Here is a 16,496-nt window from a genome sequence, read left to right as displayed (position 1 = left end):
CCTACTCCCCGTGTCCCTCAGTCCCCACCTTACTCCCCGTGTCCCTCAGTCCCCACCTTACTCCCCGTGTCCCTCAGTCCCCACCTTACTCCCCGTGTCCCTCAGTCCCCACCCTACTCCCCGTGTCCCTCAGTCCCCACCCTACTCCCCGTGTCCCTCAGTCCCCACCCTACTCCCCGTGTCCCTCAGTCCCCACCCTACTCCCCGTGTCCCTCAGTCCCCACCCTACTCCCCGTGTCCCTCAGTCCCCACCCTACTCCCCGTGTCCCTCAGTCCCCACCCTACTCCCCGTGTCCCTCAGTCCCCACCCTACTCCCCGTGTCCCTCAGTCCCCACCCTACTCCCCGTGTCCCTCAGTCCCCACCCTACTCCCCGTGTCCCTCAGTCCCCACCCTACTCCCCGTGTCCCTCAGTCCCCACCCTACTCCCCGTGTCCCTCAGTCTCCCACCCTACTCCCCGTGTCCCTCAGTCCCCACCCTCTCCCCGTGTCCCTCAGTCCCCAATGTCTCCTAGTGTCACATAATCCCCACCCTCTCGCCCCATTTCTCTCAATCCCCACCTTCTCCCCGTGTCCATCAATCTCCCACCTACTCCCCGTGTCCCTCAGTCCCCACCCTACTCCCCGTGTCCCTCAGTCCCCACCCTACTCCCCGTGTCCATCAATCTCCCACCCTACTCCCCGTGTCCCTCAGTCCCCACCCTCTCCCCATGTCCCTCAATCCTCAATGTCTCCTAGTGTCACATAATCCCCACCCTCTCGCCCCATTTCTCTCAATCCCCACCTTCTCCCCGTGTCCATCAATCTCCCACCCTACTCCCCGTGTCCATCAATCTCCCACCCTACTCCCCGTGTCCATCAATCTCCCACCCTACTCCCCGTGTCCATCAATCTCCCACCCTACTCCCCGTGTCCATCAATCTCCCACCCTACTCCCCGTGTCCCTCAGTCCCCACCCTACTCCCCGTGTCCCTCAGTCCCCAATGTCTCCTAGTGTCACATAATCCCCACCCTCTCGCCCCATTTCTCTCAATCCCCACCTTCTCCCCGTGTCCATCAATCTCCCACCTACTCCCCGTGTCCCTCAGTCCCCACCCTACTCCCCGTGTCCCTCAGTCCCCACCCTACTCCCCGTGTCCCTCAGTCCCCACCCTACTCCCCGTGTCCCTCAGTCCCCACCCTACTCCCCGTGTCCCTCAGTCCCCACCCTCTCCCCGTGTCCCTCAGTCCCCACCCTACTCCCCGTGTCCATCAATCTCCCACCCTACTCCCCGTGTCCATCAATCTCCCACCCTACTCCCCGTGTCCATCAATCTCCCACCCTACTCCCCGTGTCCCTCAGTCCCCACCTTACTCCCCGTGTCCCTCAGTCCCCACCTTACTCCCCGTGTCCCTCAGTCCCCACCCTACTCCCCGTGTCCCTCAGTCCCCAATGTCTCCTAGTGTCACATAATCCCCACCCTCTCGCCCCATTTCTCTCAATCCCCACCTTCTCCCCGTGTCCATCAATCTCCCACCTACTCCCCGTGTCCCTCAGTCCCCACCCTACTCCCCGTGTCCCTCAGTCCCCACCCTACTCCCCGTGTCCCTCAGTCCCCACCCTACTCCCCGTGTCCCTCAGTCCCCACCCTACTCCCCGTGTCCATCAATCTCCCACCCTACTCCCCGTGTCCCTCAGTCCCCACCCTCTCCCCGTGTCCCTCAGTCCCCAATGTCTCCTAGTGTCACATAATCCCCACCCTCTCGCCCCATTTCTCTCAATCCCCACCTTCTCCCCGTGTCCATCAATCTCCCACCTACTCCCCGTGTCCCTCAGTCCCCACCCTACTCCCCGTGTCCCTCAGTCCCCACCCTACTCCCCGTGTCCCTCAGTCCCCACCCTACTCCCCGTGTCCCTCAGTCCCCACCCTACTCCCCGTGTCCATCAATCTCCCACCCTACTCCCCGTGTCCCTCAGTCCCCACCCTCTCCCCGTGTCCCTCAGTCCCCAATGTCTCCTAGTGTCACATAATCCCCACCCTCTCGCCCCATTTCTCTCAATCCCCACCTTCTCCCCGTGTCCATCAATCTCCCACCTACTCCCCGTGTCCCTCAGTCCCCACCCTACTCCCCGTGTCCCTCAGTCCCCACCCTACTCCCCGTGTCCCTCAGTCCCCACCCTACTCCCCGTGTCCCTCAGTCCCCACCCTACTCCCCGTGTCCATCAATCTCCCACCCTACTCCCCGTGTCCCTCAGTCCCCACCCTCTCCCCGTGTCCCTCAGTCCCCAATGTCTCCTAGTGTCACATAATCCCCACCCTCTCGCCCCATTTCTCTCAATCCCCACCTTCTCCCCGTGTCCATCAATCTCCCACCTACTCCCCGTGTCCCTCAGTCCCCACCCTACTCCCCGTGTCCCTCAGTCCCCACCCTACTCCCCGTGTCCCTCAGTCCCCACCCTACTCCCCGTGTCCCTCAGTCCCCACCCTACTCCCCGTGTCCCTCAGTCCCCACCCTACTCCCCGTGTCCCTCAGTCCCCACCCTACTCCCCGTGTCCCTCAGTCCCCACCCTACTCCCCGTGTCCCTCAGTCCCCACCCTACTCCCCGTGTCCCTCAGTCCCCACCCTACTCCCCGTGTCCATCAATCTCCCACCCTACTCCCCGTGTCCATCAATCTCCCACCCTACTCCCCGTGTCCATCAATCTCCCACCCTACTCCCCGTGTCCATCAATCTCCCACCCTACTCCCCGTGTCCATCAATCTCCCACCCTACTCCCCGTGTCCCTCAGTCCCCACCCTACTCCCCGTGTCCCTCAGTCCCCACCCTACTCCCCGTGTCCCTCAGTCCCCACCCTACTCCCCGTGTCCCTCAGTCCCCACCCTACTCCCCGTGTCCATCAATCTCCCACCTACTCCCCGTGTCCCTCAGTCCCCACCCTACTCCCCGTGTCCCTCAGTCCCCACCCTACTCCCCGTGTCCCTCAGTCCCCACCCTACTCCCCGTGTCCCTCAGTCCCCACCCTCTCCCCGTGTCCCTCAGTCCCCACCCTACTCCCCGTGTCCATCAATCTCCCACCCTACTCCCCGTGTCCATCAATCTCCCACCCTACTCCCCGTGTCCATCAATCTCCCACCCTACTCCCCGTGTCCCTCAGTCCCCACCCTACTCCCCGTGTCCCTCAGTCCCCACCCTACTCCCCGTGTCCATCAATCTCCCACCCTACTCCCCGTGTCCCTCAGTCCCCACCCTCTCCCCGTGTCCCTCAGTCCCCAATGTCTCCTAGTGTCACATAATCCCCACCCTCTCGCCCCATTTCTCTCAATCCCCACCTTCTCCCCGTGTCCATCAATCTCCCACCTACTCCCCGTGTCCCTCAGTCCCCACCCTACTCCCCGTGTCCCTCAGTCCCCACCCTACTCCCCGTGTCCCTCAGTCCCCACCCTACTCCCCGTGTCCCTCAGTCCCCACCCTCTCCCCGTGTCCCTCAGTCCCCACCCTACTCCCCGTGTCCATCAATCTCCCACCCTACTCCCCGTGTCCATCAATCTCCCACCCTACTCCCCGTGTCCATCAATCTCCCACCCTACTCCCCGTGTCCCTCAGTCCCCACCCTACTCCCCGTGTCCCTCAGTCCCCACCCTACTCCCCGTGTCCCTCAGTCCCCACCCTACTCCCCGTGTCCATCAATCTCCCACCCTACTCCCCGTGTCCCTCAGTCCCCACCCTCTCCCCGTGTCCCTCAGTCCCCAATGTCTCCTAGTGTCACATAATCCCCACCCTCTCGCCCCATTTCTCTCAATCCCCACCTTCTCCCCGTGTCCATCAATCTCCCACCTACTCCCCGTGTCCCTCAGTCCCCACCCTACTCCCCGTGTCCCTCAGTCCCCACCCTACTCCCCGTGTCCCTCAGTCCCCACCCTACTCCCCGTGTCCCTCAGTCCCCACCCTCTCCCCGTGTCCCTCAGTCCCCACCTGCCTATTTTGTGCCTGGCATTGTTGTGGATGTTGGTTTCCTGTATATGGGACATGGCCCACCTCTCTCTGAAGTGGAATAATAAAATATTTCTTCTTTGCAGGTTTATGTTTTTACTGATGATCATCTTGACTGCCTTCCTGTGTGGAATCAATAACATTTATGTCCATTACATCGATCTGGATCGACTTGGAAAGTATGACAGCTGTCTCTAGAACCTCCTCTGGAACTCTCTCTAGAATCTTTTCGGAACCTTCTCTAGACTTCTCGCTACAACTGCCTCTAGAATTTTTCCTGGAACCTTTTCTTGCCATCTCTCTAGCACCTTCTTCAGAACTCTCCAAGTCATCTCTGTAGAGCTTCCTCAAGAACCTTCTCTAAAACACTCTCTAGAACCTTCTTGGAACCTTCCCTGGAAATCTAGAAATTTCTCTGGAACTCGTTCGATCCTATTTGCAGCTAGTTGGTGATTTTTGGTGCTGGATGGGGGTAATGCAGGCTCTGGGAGAGCCCAGCACTCCCAGGATAGTGGCCAATACACTGAATGTGTGTGGTCATGTGGCACTTGAAATTGTAAAAATGAGGCAGAGAGATCGAGGGTAGGTGCCAATATACAAAATATTCAAGATTTTGTCACAGATTTTTTTAAAACACCAAATCAGACCCTGGGGATTCATTGAGATTTGAATGGAATTGATAAAGTAATAAATTCTGTAAATTCCTAAAGATCGCTGCTGGAATATCAGTCAATGTTCTGGTCTTCATACTTCGGAGTGAAATGGAGGCATCAGGTGGTTCCTACGCTTGTGAGTTGAACACAGGGCTTTTAAAGACAATGGATTTGTCATAATAACAGAAACCTGATAATCACAGTCATACAGAGCTACAGCACTGAAAGAGGCCCTTCAGCCCATCTAGTCTGTGCTAGTTGAAAACAACCCCGACTATTCTATTCCATGTTTCAGCAATGGTTGGCAGGTCTTCAATTTCCTGAAAGGGTTCGATGGGCTAAATGCAGTTGTTTCAACTTGTGACAGAGCCCAGACCTTGGTCTCTGATAAGTCCAATCAGGAATTCAGGAGAAGCCCTTTCACCCAGGGAGTGGGTGAGAGTGAGGGGGGAGAGAATGGGGAATGCACTTCCCCAGGGTATGGTGGGGGGGAATGGGAGTGGGGTGTGTGTGGGGAATGTATGACTCCCACAGGGAGTTGAGAGAATTGTGTCGATGCCACTAAGGGGTAGCTGGATAAATACACGTTGACGGAAGGAATGGAAGGATATAGCGATGGGGCGAGATGTAGCGGGGAGTAGGAGGACCCTGTTACAGAAGCAGTTGGGTGGGCCTAATGGCCTGGCTTTGTCCTGTGCTATGTAATTCCATGCACTGTGTAATTGATGTGTGTGATCAGTCAGTATAGATTTGCCGAACCAGCCAAACCAGATTTCTGACAATGTAAATAACACTGTAACTAAGGGACCAAGGCAGAAACAACTGAAGAAACTCAGCAGGTCTGGCAGCACCCACAGAGAGAGAAGCAGGGTTAATGTTTTGAGTGCAGTGATCTTTCTTTGGAACTGAAGATGGCTGTGGAAGGATGGAGTGTTTGCTGAGGAAGAGGTGTCAGGGTTTGCAATGGCAGGCTAGCTCACACTCAGGGACATTTTTACAAAGAGAGCGGCACTGTGTTCCCAGGCTAACGGCTCTGTCTCAGGCTGGCGGCTGGCTGCTGTGCTCCTGTGCTCCTGTGAAGCTCAGTGCAAACTGGAGAAACAGCAGCTGATGGTGTGCTCAGAGAACCCTCAGCCCTCAAGCCTCAGCATTGAGTTTAATCATTTCCAAGAGCAAATACCTCCTTCCTTGTTTGCTCCCTTCCCTCTCAGTGACAGTTCCATCCTAGATGGGCTGCTCCCTGTGCAGGGCAGCTACCTCACTGAAGGACCAAGTATTTTCTCAGTGAGTAACATTACTGTGGGGACTCCATGTACAGAAATTGTTAAAAACTAAAGGGCTGGCTCACATTCACGCTCAGTCATACTCTCACTCACACACACATTCGCACTCACACGCACACATAGACACTCACATTCACTCACACATGCACACACGCATTCAGTCACACTCAGACTCACACATAGACAGTCACACTCTCACACACAGGTACTGAGACTCACCCACATGCGCACACACAAACTCACTCACTCACAAACACACCCACATGTTCACTCTCAGACACACTCAAATGCTCAATTCACACACACACACATTCACTCATCACACGCACTTTTACTCACACATACTTGCTCACATATGCGCACACATGCACATGCACACAGACATACTCATACACACAGTCACACTAACACACCCACTCTCAGACTTACTCACACACATTCTCTCACACACACTCGTTTGCACAAAAATACATTCTCTCACATTTACACACACTCTCACACACACACACTCACAGGCTCACACACGTATTCACATTGACGCACACTCATTCTCACACACACACATTCACAATCACACACACCCACACACGCCCACTAACACACATTCTCATACACACATTCACACTCATACACACCCACATGCACACACTCACACATATTCACACTGACGCACACTCATACACTCACACACATTCTCATACACACATTCACACTCACACATACATACACGCACGTACACACATTCTCACACACACTCGCATGCATTCTCACACACACACACACAGACACACACATACACGCACTCACACACATTCTCACACACACTCACACAAAAATGCATTGACACACAGGCACACACACACTCACTCGGACACACTCTTGTACAGACACACACAGCCATACAGCCACACTGAATGGCCGGCTTTTGGGAGCAAGAGGCCTATTTGATTTTCACCTGGTTCTCCTGGTTCAGTTCTCAGAGCAAGGATCACCGTGTCATGGAGTGAGGTTAGAGTCTGACAGAGTTGATAATGACACAGTTTAGCTTCTGTGCTGTGTGACCAAAGGGTTGTTTCTCTCCCCCTGGTGCAGTTTTAATGGAACGCTCCAATTCCTCTTCTGGACCATGTTTGGGATGGAGGAACCAACTTCAGTGGATCTGACAGAGTTTGTGGTGGCAGAGTTTGTAGGACGGATCCTGTATGGGATTTTCACAATCATCATGGTCATAGTGCTGCTCAACATGTTAGTCGCTATGATCACAAACTCCTTTCAGAAGATTGAGGTAAGGCTGATCATTCACAGCAAGACACAATGTTCGAGGCAACAGCAGTACATGTGGAACCTGGATCTAACCCCGTGCTGTCCCTGTCCCGGGAGGGTGTGATGGGGGGGACAGTGTAGACGGAGCTTTACTCTGTATCTAACCCTGTGCTGTCCCTGTCCCAGGAGAGCTTGATGGGGGGAACAGCGTAGAGGGAGCTTTACTCTGTATCTAACCCCGTGCTGTCCCTGTCGCGGGAGGGTGTGATGGGGGGGGGGGGGGGGGGGAACAGTGTAGAGGGAGCTTTACTCTGTATCTAACCCCGTGCTGTCCCTGTCGCGGGAGGGTGTGATGGGGGGGAACAGTGTAGAGGGAGCTTTACTCTGTATCTAACCCCATGCTGTCCCTGTCGCGGGAGGGTGTGATGGGGGGGAACAGTGTAGAGGGAGCTTTACTCTGTATCTAACCCCATGCTGTCCCTGTCGCGGGAGGGTGTGATGGGGGGGAACAGTGTAGACGGAGCTTTACTCTGGATCTAACCCCGTGCTGTCCCTGTCCCTGGGAGGGTGTGATGGGGGTGGGGAATGGTGTAGAGGGAGCTTTACTCTGGATCTAACCCCGTACTGTCATTCAGGCCCAGGTTTAATTTCTCTCCATCCCATGTCTCTCTCGTTTCCAGGATGATGCTGATGTCGAGTGGAAGTTTGCTCGATCCAAGCTGTACCTTTGCTATTTCCGGGAAGGCCTCACTCTGCCTGTTCCATTCAACATCATCCCAACCCCCAAGTCCTTCTTCTACATGATCAGGTAGGGGGCCTACCCTTTCTCCTCAAGCCTGCCTCGTGCCCAGTGTCATGGTTTACATTTCTGTAGCGCCTGTAACACTCATACATCTCAGCTAGTCTCACAGGACTGAATGTCAGAGTCCCTACAGTGTGGAAACAGGCCCTTCGGCCCAACAAGAACACACTGGCCTTCAGAGCATCCCCTTGTCACCCATCTAATTTACACAGACCTGGGCACGGGCAAGTTAGCATGGCCAATCCACCCAGCCTGTAGATCTTTGGGCTGTGGGAGGAGACCAGAGCACTTGGAGGGAACCCACGCAGACAATGTCCATCCAAACTGAGCCACCTAACAAGGTACTCGCTCTGGTCACCAAGGGTTCAGACGCAGCATGGTTTGTCGGCGTGACTTGGCGATGTGAGGTAGAGAGACAAAGATGCTCAGATTGGGGGGTAGGGTTTTGCTCTGGTGACTATCTCCCAGGGAGCTGAGGGCACAGGGTACAGTGACACTGAGATTACAATCCTGCAAGTCTCAGAAGCTGGGTTCAGAGAAGGACTGAGATGGACAAGATGATGGAGACAGGGAGGGACGAGGCTGTCACCTCACCTGAAAATGAGGAAGAGAATGTGTAAGCTGTGTACTGAGCTGACCAGAGACCAGCTCAGAGCTCAGGGTGGGTCAGAGGTGGGCAGGGGGGGGTAGGGAGTGAGTGGAGAAGGGGACTTTCTCGAACACTGGGGTCATGGATGTTTCTATCACCATGTGAGTGTTTGAGGGGAGAATGTGGGAGATCAGCCAGCCGGGGGGAAGGTTATAATCATGGGCCTCACAAAACTTCCAAAGTGTTGTGTCATCAGCAGACTTTGAAACTCTACCTTGCAGACTCAAATATAATTCACTAATATAAAACAAAACCAAACAGGATGACAATACTAATCCAAACCTGCCTCCAGACCTCACCAATGACCAATCCTCTCTGTCTCCTGTCATGTGGCCATTTCTGCGTTCATTTTGTTACCATCCCTTTTAATCCATAACCTCCAACCTCACTCATAGGTCTATTGGGCAGCACATCATGAAATCTTTTCTGAAAGTCCATGTACGACACAACAACAGGGCAAACTCTCCTTAAAAACTCCAGCACTTTTGATAAACATGACTTTCCCTGAACAAGTCTGGACTGTCTTTTCATGGTCTGTATTTTATGAAGTGGAATGTTGAATTTCTCCCGGAGAGTCACTTCTATAATGTATAGAATCCCTACAGTGAGGAAGCAGGCTGTTTGGCTCATCAAGTCTACACAGATGCTCCAAACAGCGTCCCACCCAACATACGCCACTCCCTGATCCCAGTAACCCTGCATTTCTCATGTCTAGCCACAGCTCCCTGAACGCTACGGGCAATTTAACATGGCCGATCCACCTAACCTGCACATCAGTGGACTGTGGGAGGAAACCGGAGCACCCAGAGGAAACCCACACAGACACAGGAAGAATGTGCAAACTCCACACAGACAGTCGCCCGAGGGTGGAATCGAACCCGGGCCCCTGGTACTGAGGCTGCAGTGCTAACCACTGAGCCACTGTGCCACTCACTCGCCCCTCTACAGAAGCGTTTTACTGCTGTTAAATTGACTTGTCTGTTTATGGCAGGCCGAGCCCTATATTCGATTTTAAACAAATGTTTGCGGTTCTCGAGTCTCTCTGTCACTATTTCAGCAACAAAGTCAAACTGGGACATTGGAAACAGTACCTGCACACATTCCCAAAATATTTCCCCGAGAGCGTGAACAGGGTCACCCTGAGTGGCTCAGACCAACATAGGCCCCAGTCCCACAGGCAGGTTCACTGCTCAGGGCTTTCCAAGGGCTTTGGCTCCATGTGATATTGATGCTGGTTTTCTTAACATTCCAGGTGGTTTTTCCGGAAGCTGTGTTGTGTGAGCTCCAAGAAAGATGATTATCCTCCACTACCAACATCAATTGTAAGTGATTCAGTCATTCCTGCCACTGGGACATTCTACACCCACACCCACTGACTCTCACAGGGGTACAGTCTCAGACACACCCAGTGACTCTCACTGGGGTACAGTCCCACACCCAGTGACTCTCACGGGGGATACAGTCCCACACCCACTGACTCTCACAGGGGTACAGTCCCAGACACACCCAGTGACTCTCACGGGGGATACAGTCCCACACCCAGTGACTCTGACGGGGGGTACAGTCCCACACCCACTGACTCTCACAGGGGTACAGTCCCAGACACACCCGGTGACTCTCACGGGGGGTACAGTCCCAGGCACACCCGGTGACTGTCACGGGGGATACAGTCCCAGGCACACCCGGTGACTGTCACGGGGGGTACAGTCCCAGGCACACCCGGTGACTGTCACGGGGGGTACAGTCCCAGGCACACCCGGTGACTGTCACGGGGGATACAGTCCCAGGCACACCCGGTGACTGTCACGGGGGATACAGTCCCAGGCACACCCGGTGACTGTCACGGGGGATACAGTCCCAGGCACACCCGGTGACTGTCACGGGGGATACAGTCCCAGGCACACCCGGTGACTGTCACGGGGGATACAGTTACAAGAGTGTTCTGAATGTAATTGTTTTTTGCGTCAGGCTAACACAGCCGTGGGCGGTGACAGCTGTCAGTCTGGGAGCAGGGTCTCCTATCGATTACAGGTGATAAAGACCTTGGTACAGCGATACATCGAAACATCGCGACAAGAATTTGCAGAGAAACAACGGAAAGGTGAGTGAAGGAGACCGAGGGAACGTTTGGAATCATAGATATACACAGCACAGAAACAGACCCTTCGGTCCAAATTGGCCATGTTTCCTGTTTGAGTCTTGTTCCACTTACGAGCGTTTGGCCCATATCCCACCAGACCCTAGATCACAAGGTGTGGAGCTGGATGAACACAGCAGGCCAAGCAGCATCAGAGGGGCAGGAAAGCTGACGTTTCGGGTCGAGACCCTACTCTCTCTGCCCCTAAACCGTTCCTATTCATGTCCCCACCCGGATGCCTTTTAAATGCTGTAACTGTACCAGCCTCCACCAATTCCTCTGGCAACTCATTCCATACACACACCACTCTCTACATGAAAAAGTTACCCCTTCGGTCCCTTTTCAATCTTTCCCCTCTCACCTTAAACCTATGTTCCTCTAGTTTTGGACTCGCCCACCCCACCCTGGGGATAAGATCTTGGCATTTCACCCTATTCGTGGATTTACAAACCTCCATAAGGTCACCCCTCAGACTCTGACACTCCAGGGAAAATATCCCCAGTCTACCCAGCCTCTCCATGTAGCTCAAACCCTCCAGCCCTGGCAACATCCTTGTAAATCTTTCCTGACCTCTTTCCAGTTTCACACTATCCTTCCTATAGCAGGGAGACTGGAATTGCACACAGCATTCCAATAATGGCCGAGTCAACATCCTGTTCAACCACAACATGAACCCCCCAACTCCTACTCTCAATGCACCGACCAATAAAGGCAGACATACCCAACACCTTCACTATCCTGTCTACCTGCGACTCCACTTTCAAGGAACTTTTGAACCTAAACTCCAAGGTCCATTTCACCAGCAACACTCCCCAGGGCCTTACCATTAAGTGGAGAGGTCCCGCCCTGATTTGCCTTTCCTAAATGCAGCACCTCACATTTATCCAAATTAAACTCCATCTGCCACTCGGAGGGTCGGCGCTGAGGGAGCGCCGCACTGTCGGAGGGTCGGCGCTGAGGGAGCGGGCACTGTCGGAGGGTCAGTGCAGAGGGAGCGCCGCACTGTCGGAGGGTCGGCGCTGAGGGAGTGCCGCACTGTCGGAGGGTCAGTGCAGAGGGAGCGGGGCACTGTCGGAGGGTCAGTGCTGAGGGAGCGCCGCACTGTTGGAGGGTCGGCGCTGAGGGAGCGCCGCACTGTTGGAGGGTCGGCGCTGAGGGAGTGCCGCACTGTCGGAGGGTCAGTGCAGAGGGAGCGCCGCACTGTTGGAGGGTCGGCGCTGAGGGAGCGCCGCACTGTTGGAGGGTCGGCGCTGAGGGAGCGCCGCACTGTTGGAGGGTCAGTGCTGAGGGAGCGCCGCACTGTCGGAGGGTCGGCGCTGAGGGAGTGCCGCACTGTCGGAGGGTCAGTGCAGAGGGAGCGGGGCACTGTCGGAGGGTCAGTGCTGAGGGAGCGCCGCACTGTTGGAGGGTCGGCGCTGAGGGAGCGCCGCACTGTTGGAGGGTCGGCGCTGAGGGAGTGCCGCACTGTCGGAGGGTCAGTGCAGAGGGAGCGCCGCACTGTTGGAGGGTCGGCGCTGAGGGAGCGCCGCACTGTTGGAGGGTCGGCGCTGAGGGAGCGCCGCACTGTTGGAGGGTCAGTGCTGAGGGAGCGCCGCACTGTTGGAGGGTCAGTGCTGAGGGAGTGTCGCACTGTCGGAGGGTCGGCGCTGAGGGAGCGCCGCACTGTCGGCGGGTCGGTGCAGAGGGAGCGCCGCACTGTCGGCGGGTCGGTGCTGAGGGAGCGCCGCACTGTCGGCGGGTCGGTGCTGAGGGAGCGCCGCACTGTCGGCGGGTCGGTGCTGAGGGAGCGCCGCACTGTCGGCGGGTCGGTGCTGAGGGAGCGCCGCACTGTCGGCGGGTCGGTGCTGAGGGAGCGCCGCACTGTCGGCGGGTCGGTGCTGAGGGAGCGCCGCACTGTCGGCGGGTCGGTGCTGAGGGAGCGCCGCACTGTCGGCGGGTCGGTGCTGAGGGAGCGCCGCACTGTCGGCGGGTCGGTGCTGAGGGAGCGCCGCACTGTCGGCGGGTCGGTGCTGAGGGAGCGCCGCACTGTCGGCGGGTCGGTGCTGAGGGAGCGCCGCACTGTCGGCGGGTCGGTGCTGAGGGAGCGCCGCACTGTCGGCGGGTCGGTGCTGAGGGAGCGCCGCACTGTCGGCGGGTCGGTGCTGAGGGAGCGCCGCACTGTCGGCGGGTCGGTGCTGAGGGAGCGCCGCACTGTCGGCGGGTCGGTGCTGAGGGAGCGCCGCACTGTCGGAGGGTCGGTGCTGAGGGAGCGCCGCACTGTCGGAGGGTCGGCGCTGAGGGAGCGCCGCACTGTCGGAGGGTCGGCGCTGAGGGAGCGCCGCACTGTCGGAGGGTCGGCGCTGAGGGAGCGCCGCACTGTCGGAGGGTCGGCGCTGAGGGAGCACCGCACTGCCATCTTTGAGATGAACTGTGAGTCTATCCATCCCCGAGTTAGGTGTAATTTTTCCCAGGGCCATTATTGGTTGAAATGCTGGGAATGTTCTGTCTTGTGTTGTTACCAATGACTCTCCCTCAGCCAGTGTCAGCCAATTGGAGATTATGTGGCTGCTGCGCCTTTTGGGTTCTTGCTGTGCAGTGACTGGCAGCCCTGTTTCCTACATTATAGCCGTGTGTGTTTTTCAGGCAGTCGGTCCTGGTGCAGTGTAATGATTCTGGGGAGTGGGCCCTGACTAACTGACCGCTCTGTGTTTCTCTTGCAGACCTTGGGAACCGTATCACAGATTTGGGGAAGTTTGTGGGCCGTTTGCAGTCAGAGATTAAGCGCCTACGGTACAGCATGGGCGCTGCGGGCACAACTGCTGCCAAATCAGGAGATGCCTCTGCCGTCCTGGGCAAATACATCCTGGGCGCACGCAACCGATTCCAGGAGACGGACCAGGACTCCGAATCCGGCTCACCCCGGGCCTCCTTCAAAGCCACGGTCCACCAGAACTCCGAAGACACAGTCCCTGGCAAAGCTGCCAACAAGGACGAGGAGGAACCTGAAGAGTGCCCACCTTACCCCTGCAAGGAAGACAGCACCAGCACTGCTCCAGACTCTACACCAGGAACTGATAAGGGGTCACCCACAGAGAAGGGCGTGGGACCTTCCAAGAAGACAGAAGAGGAGAAAGAATGAGACATCGTCACTTCTATAGAATGACTCAGGATCGGGAACGTGCACGCTCCTGCCGAATTTATCAGGACTTTTAGCATGCAATCTGCCTCAGTGCAGTGTCACTGAACCATCGCTCAGCTCATTGCTATTCTCTCTGTGTCAAGAAGGCAGCAAAGTGCCTTTGATGCTCCCTCACTCTCTCATCCTTTATCAAAAAGCAGAGTACTGTGGATGCTGGTAATCTGAAACAAAGAGAAATCACTCTGAAGAGACTCACCAAGTCTGGCAGAATCCAGGGAGAAAGGCAATCAGAGTTAACATTTTGGACTAAGACAGGAATAATTTGTGATGTAACCATTTAGGGACAACATGCCTGGGACAAGAGGAATAAGGTGAATGGCAACTCATGTTGACTAATAGAAGAGTTGTTCTTAATCATCACACCTTCATTATTCCATCTCTCCTAACCACACCCTATCACAGACCTTTCTTTTGTCATTGATCCAAACCCATTCCATCTCCGACTTTTCCAAGTTCTGAGGGACATTCACAGACTCGAAACATTAACTTTGTTTCTCTCTTCACAGATGCTGCCAGACCTGCTGAGTTTCTCCAGTGCTTATCCTGTTTTGTCTCTGTTTTTTAAGGCTAGTTTTTAGTGATTGAATCATTAGAAAGGAATGATGCCAAGATGCAATATATTTGGGTGCGTTTGTTCTTGTGACTAAGGCATTGGCTTCAACTTGGGACAAATAGCAGAGAAATCTGGCTACAAAACCAAAATCTGAGGGTAGAGCACCATTAAAGTCGCTGCCAATACATGTAGGGGGTCAAAAGAATGTGGAAGATGGAAGAACGAGATATGTAGTCACTGAGGAAGGACATAGTGAACGGGATAGTGGAGTAAAATGATGGATATAGGTTACACCACTGTTTACACTTAGCGACACAGGTTGGTAAGACGATTGTATTTAATGGAGTTAAAAAGAACGGGAATTGTGGCAGGTTTGTATTGTCCATATTTGAACTCTCTTGCTACTGCCCTGATGTAGCCTCCCTATTATCGAAAGGACAGAGAGGTTTTGTGATAAGACTTCAGTGATGATTTTGGCACAACAAAAGGTTTTAGCAATTATCAAACAGTCTGGGTTTCTTTCTCTGGAAGTGGGAAGTCTGAGGGTGATGGAAGGGGTCTTTAAAATGAAGAAAGGTTTTGATCAGTTCAATGGAGAAAAGATCTTTCTGCCTGTGGTAAGACTGGTACCAGGGTCCATCAATATAAGACAGTCTCAAATAAATCCAAACAAAATACAGGAGAAAATTCCTCACCCAGAGAGTGGACTGAACGTGGGCCTTGCTCCCATAGGGAGTGATTGAGGTAAATCTCACTGATTCATTTACAGGGACATTGTGTGGGTGCATAATGAAGAAAGGACTATCAAGATATGGTGATGACATGAGAGGAAATGGAGATGAAGGCGGAGTCCGGTGGGCAGCAGAAACAAAAGCACAGAGAAGATGGGCTGAATGGCCTGTCGTGTCCTGTTGACTTAATGAGAAGGGTATTGGCTTAGACAATGGGAATGATACCAACCCTTGATTTCTGGGACCCGTTATTCCAATAGGGCCCAGGAGGAGGAGATGAGTATCTCATCTGTGACTCATGAAATAATTTTGAGATGTTATAAACTCAGATCCAAACCCTCTCTAATCTGGAATTAAATTTAAAAACTTACAGTGAACAAGGTAGTGTAGATGGAGCTTGAATCTGCATCTAACTCTGTACCATCATGTGCTGGGAGTGTTTGATGGGGGACAGTGCAAAGAAAGCCTTACTCTGTATCTAACCCTGTGCTGTCCCTGTCCTGGGAGAGTTTGACGGGGAATAGTGTAGAGGGAGCTTTACTCTGTGTCTAACCCTGTGCTGTACATGTGCTGGGAGTGCTTTATGGGGGACAGGATAGAGGGAACTTTACTCTACGTTTAACCTGTGCTGTCCCTGCCCTGGGGGTGTTGGATGCAGGACAGTGCAGAAGGAGCTTTCCTCTGATTGTGATCCCAGAGTGCAGTGCTGACTGAGGGCAGGTGCATGTTGGGATGCTCAGTGAGTCGGAGTGAGCAGGACACTGAGCAGTGCAAGCCCTGAGGGGTGGGGAAACAGGTTGGAGGGGCATTTGCAGTATTAAACGGTGAACACCTCAGTGATTGATGCATGAAGTGAGATGGGATAGAAGCTCATTGTAACCGCGCTGGAATTAAAGAGCCACAAACTCTGAAACTGTCCACTGCCCGTGTCTGTCTGAACTTCTTTCCTTCAGGTCCTACGCTGCTATTACACTGTCAGGGAACCCAGCCCAACAACAACAAAACCCACTATCAGCTCAACATCAGTCAGCAACTTCATCTGTCCAGGTCGGAAAATTCAAGGTACATCCTGGACAGTAAAAACCATTCACAGCACTATGAGGAACCACCGCACTGTCGGAGGGTCAGCGCTGAGGGAGCGGGCACTGTCGGAGGGTGAGCGCTGAGGGACCGCGCACTGTCGGAGGGTCAGCGCTGAGGGAGCGGGCACTGTCGGAGGGTCAGCGCTGAAACAGCGGGCACTGTCGGAGGGTCAGCGCTGAGGGAGCGGGCACT

At 54.7% G+C, this 16,496-nt stretch overlaps 1 protein-coding gene across 1 annotated transcript in view; it reads left to right on the top strand.

Moving 5' to 3' along the window:
* The window catches only part of trpc2b (transient receptor potential cation channel subfamily C member 2b), a 39,155-nt gene extending 23,016 nt beyond the window's left edge, over positions 1-16,139 (top strand). Inside the window, exons 8-13 of the mRNA XM_059646887.1 lie at positions 4,059-4,151; positions 7,001-7,193; positions 7,852-7,979; positions 9,875-9,944; positions 10,591-10,723; positions 13,459-16,139. Of these exons, the coding sequence (XP_059502870.1) occupies positions 4,059-4,151; positions 7,001-7,193; positions 7,852-7,979; positions 9,875-9,944; positions 10,591-10,723; positions 13,459-13,877 (1,036 nt within the window). The 3' untranslated portion in view covers positions 13,878-16,139. The remainder of the gene's footprint in view (positions 1-4,058; positions 4,152-7,000; positions 7,194-7,851; positions 7,980-9,874; positions 9,945-10,590; positions 10,724-13,458) is intronic.
* The last annotated feature ends 357 nt before the right edge of the window (positions 16,140-16,496 follow it).

Source organism: Stegostoma tigrinum, chromosome 6 (assembly GCF_030684315.1).
Source record: "Stegostoma tigrinum isolate sSteTig4 chromosome 6, sSteTig4.hap1, whole genome shotgun sequence".
In the NCBI taxonomy this organism is placed as follows: Eukaryota; Metazoa; Chordata; class Chondrichthyes; order Orectolobiformes; family Stegostomatidae; genus Stegostoma; species Stegostoma tigrinum.
The sequence above is the reverse complement of the archived record's forward strand: the minus strand, read 5'-3'. Positions and strand labels throughout refer to the sequence as shown.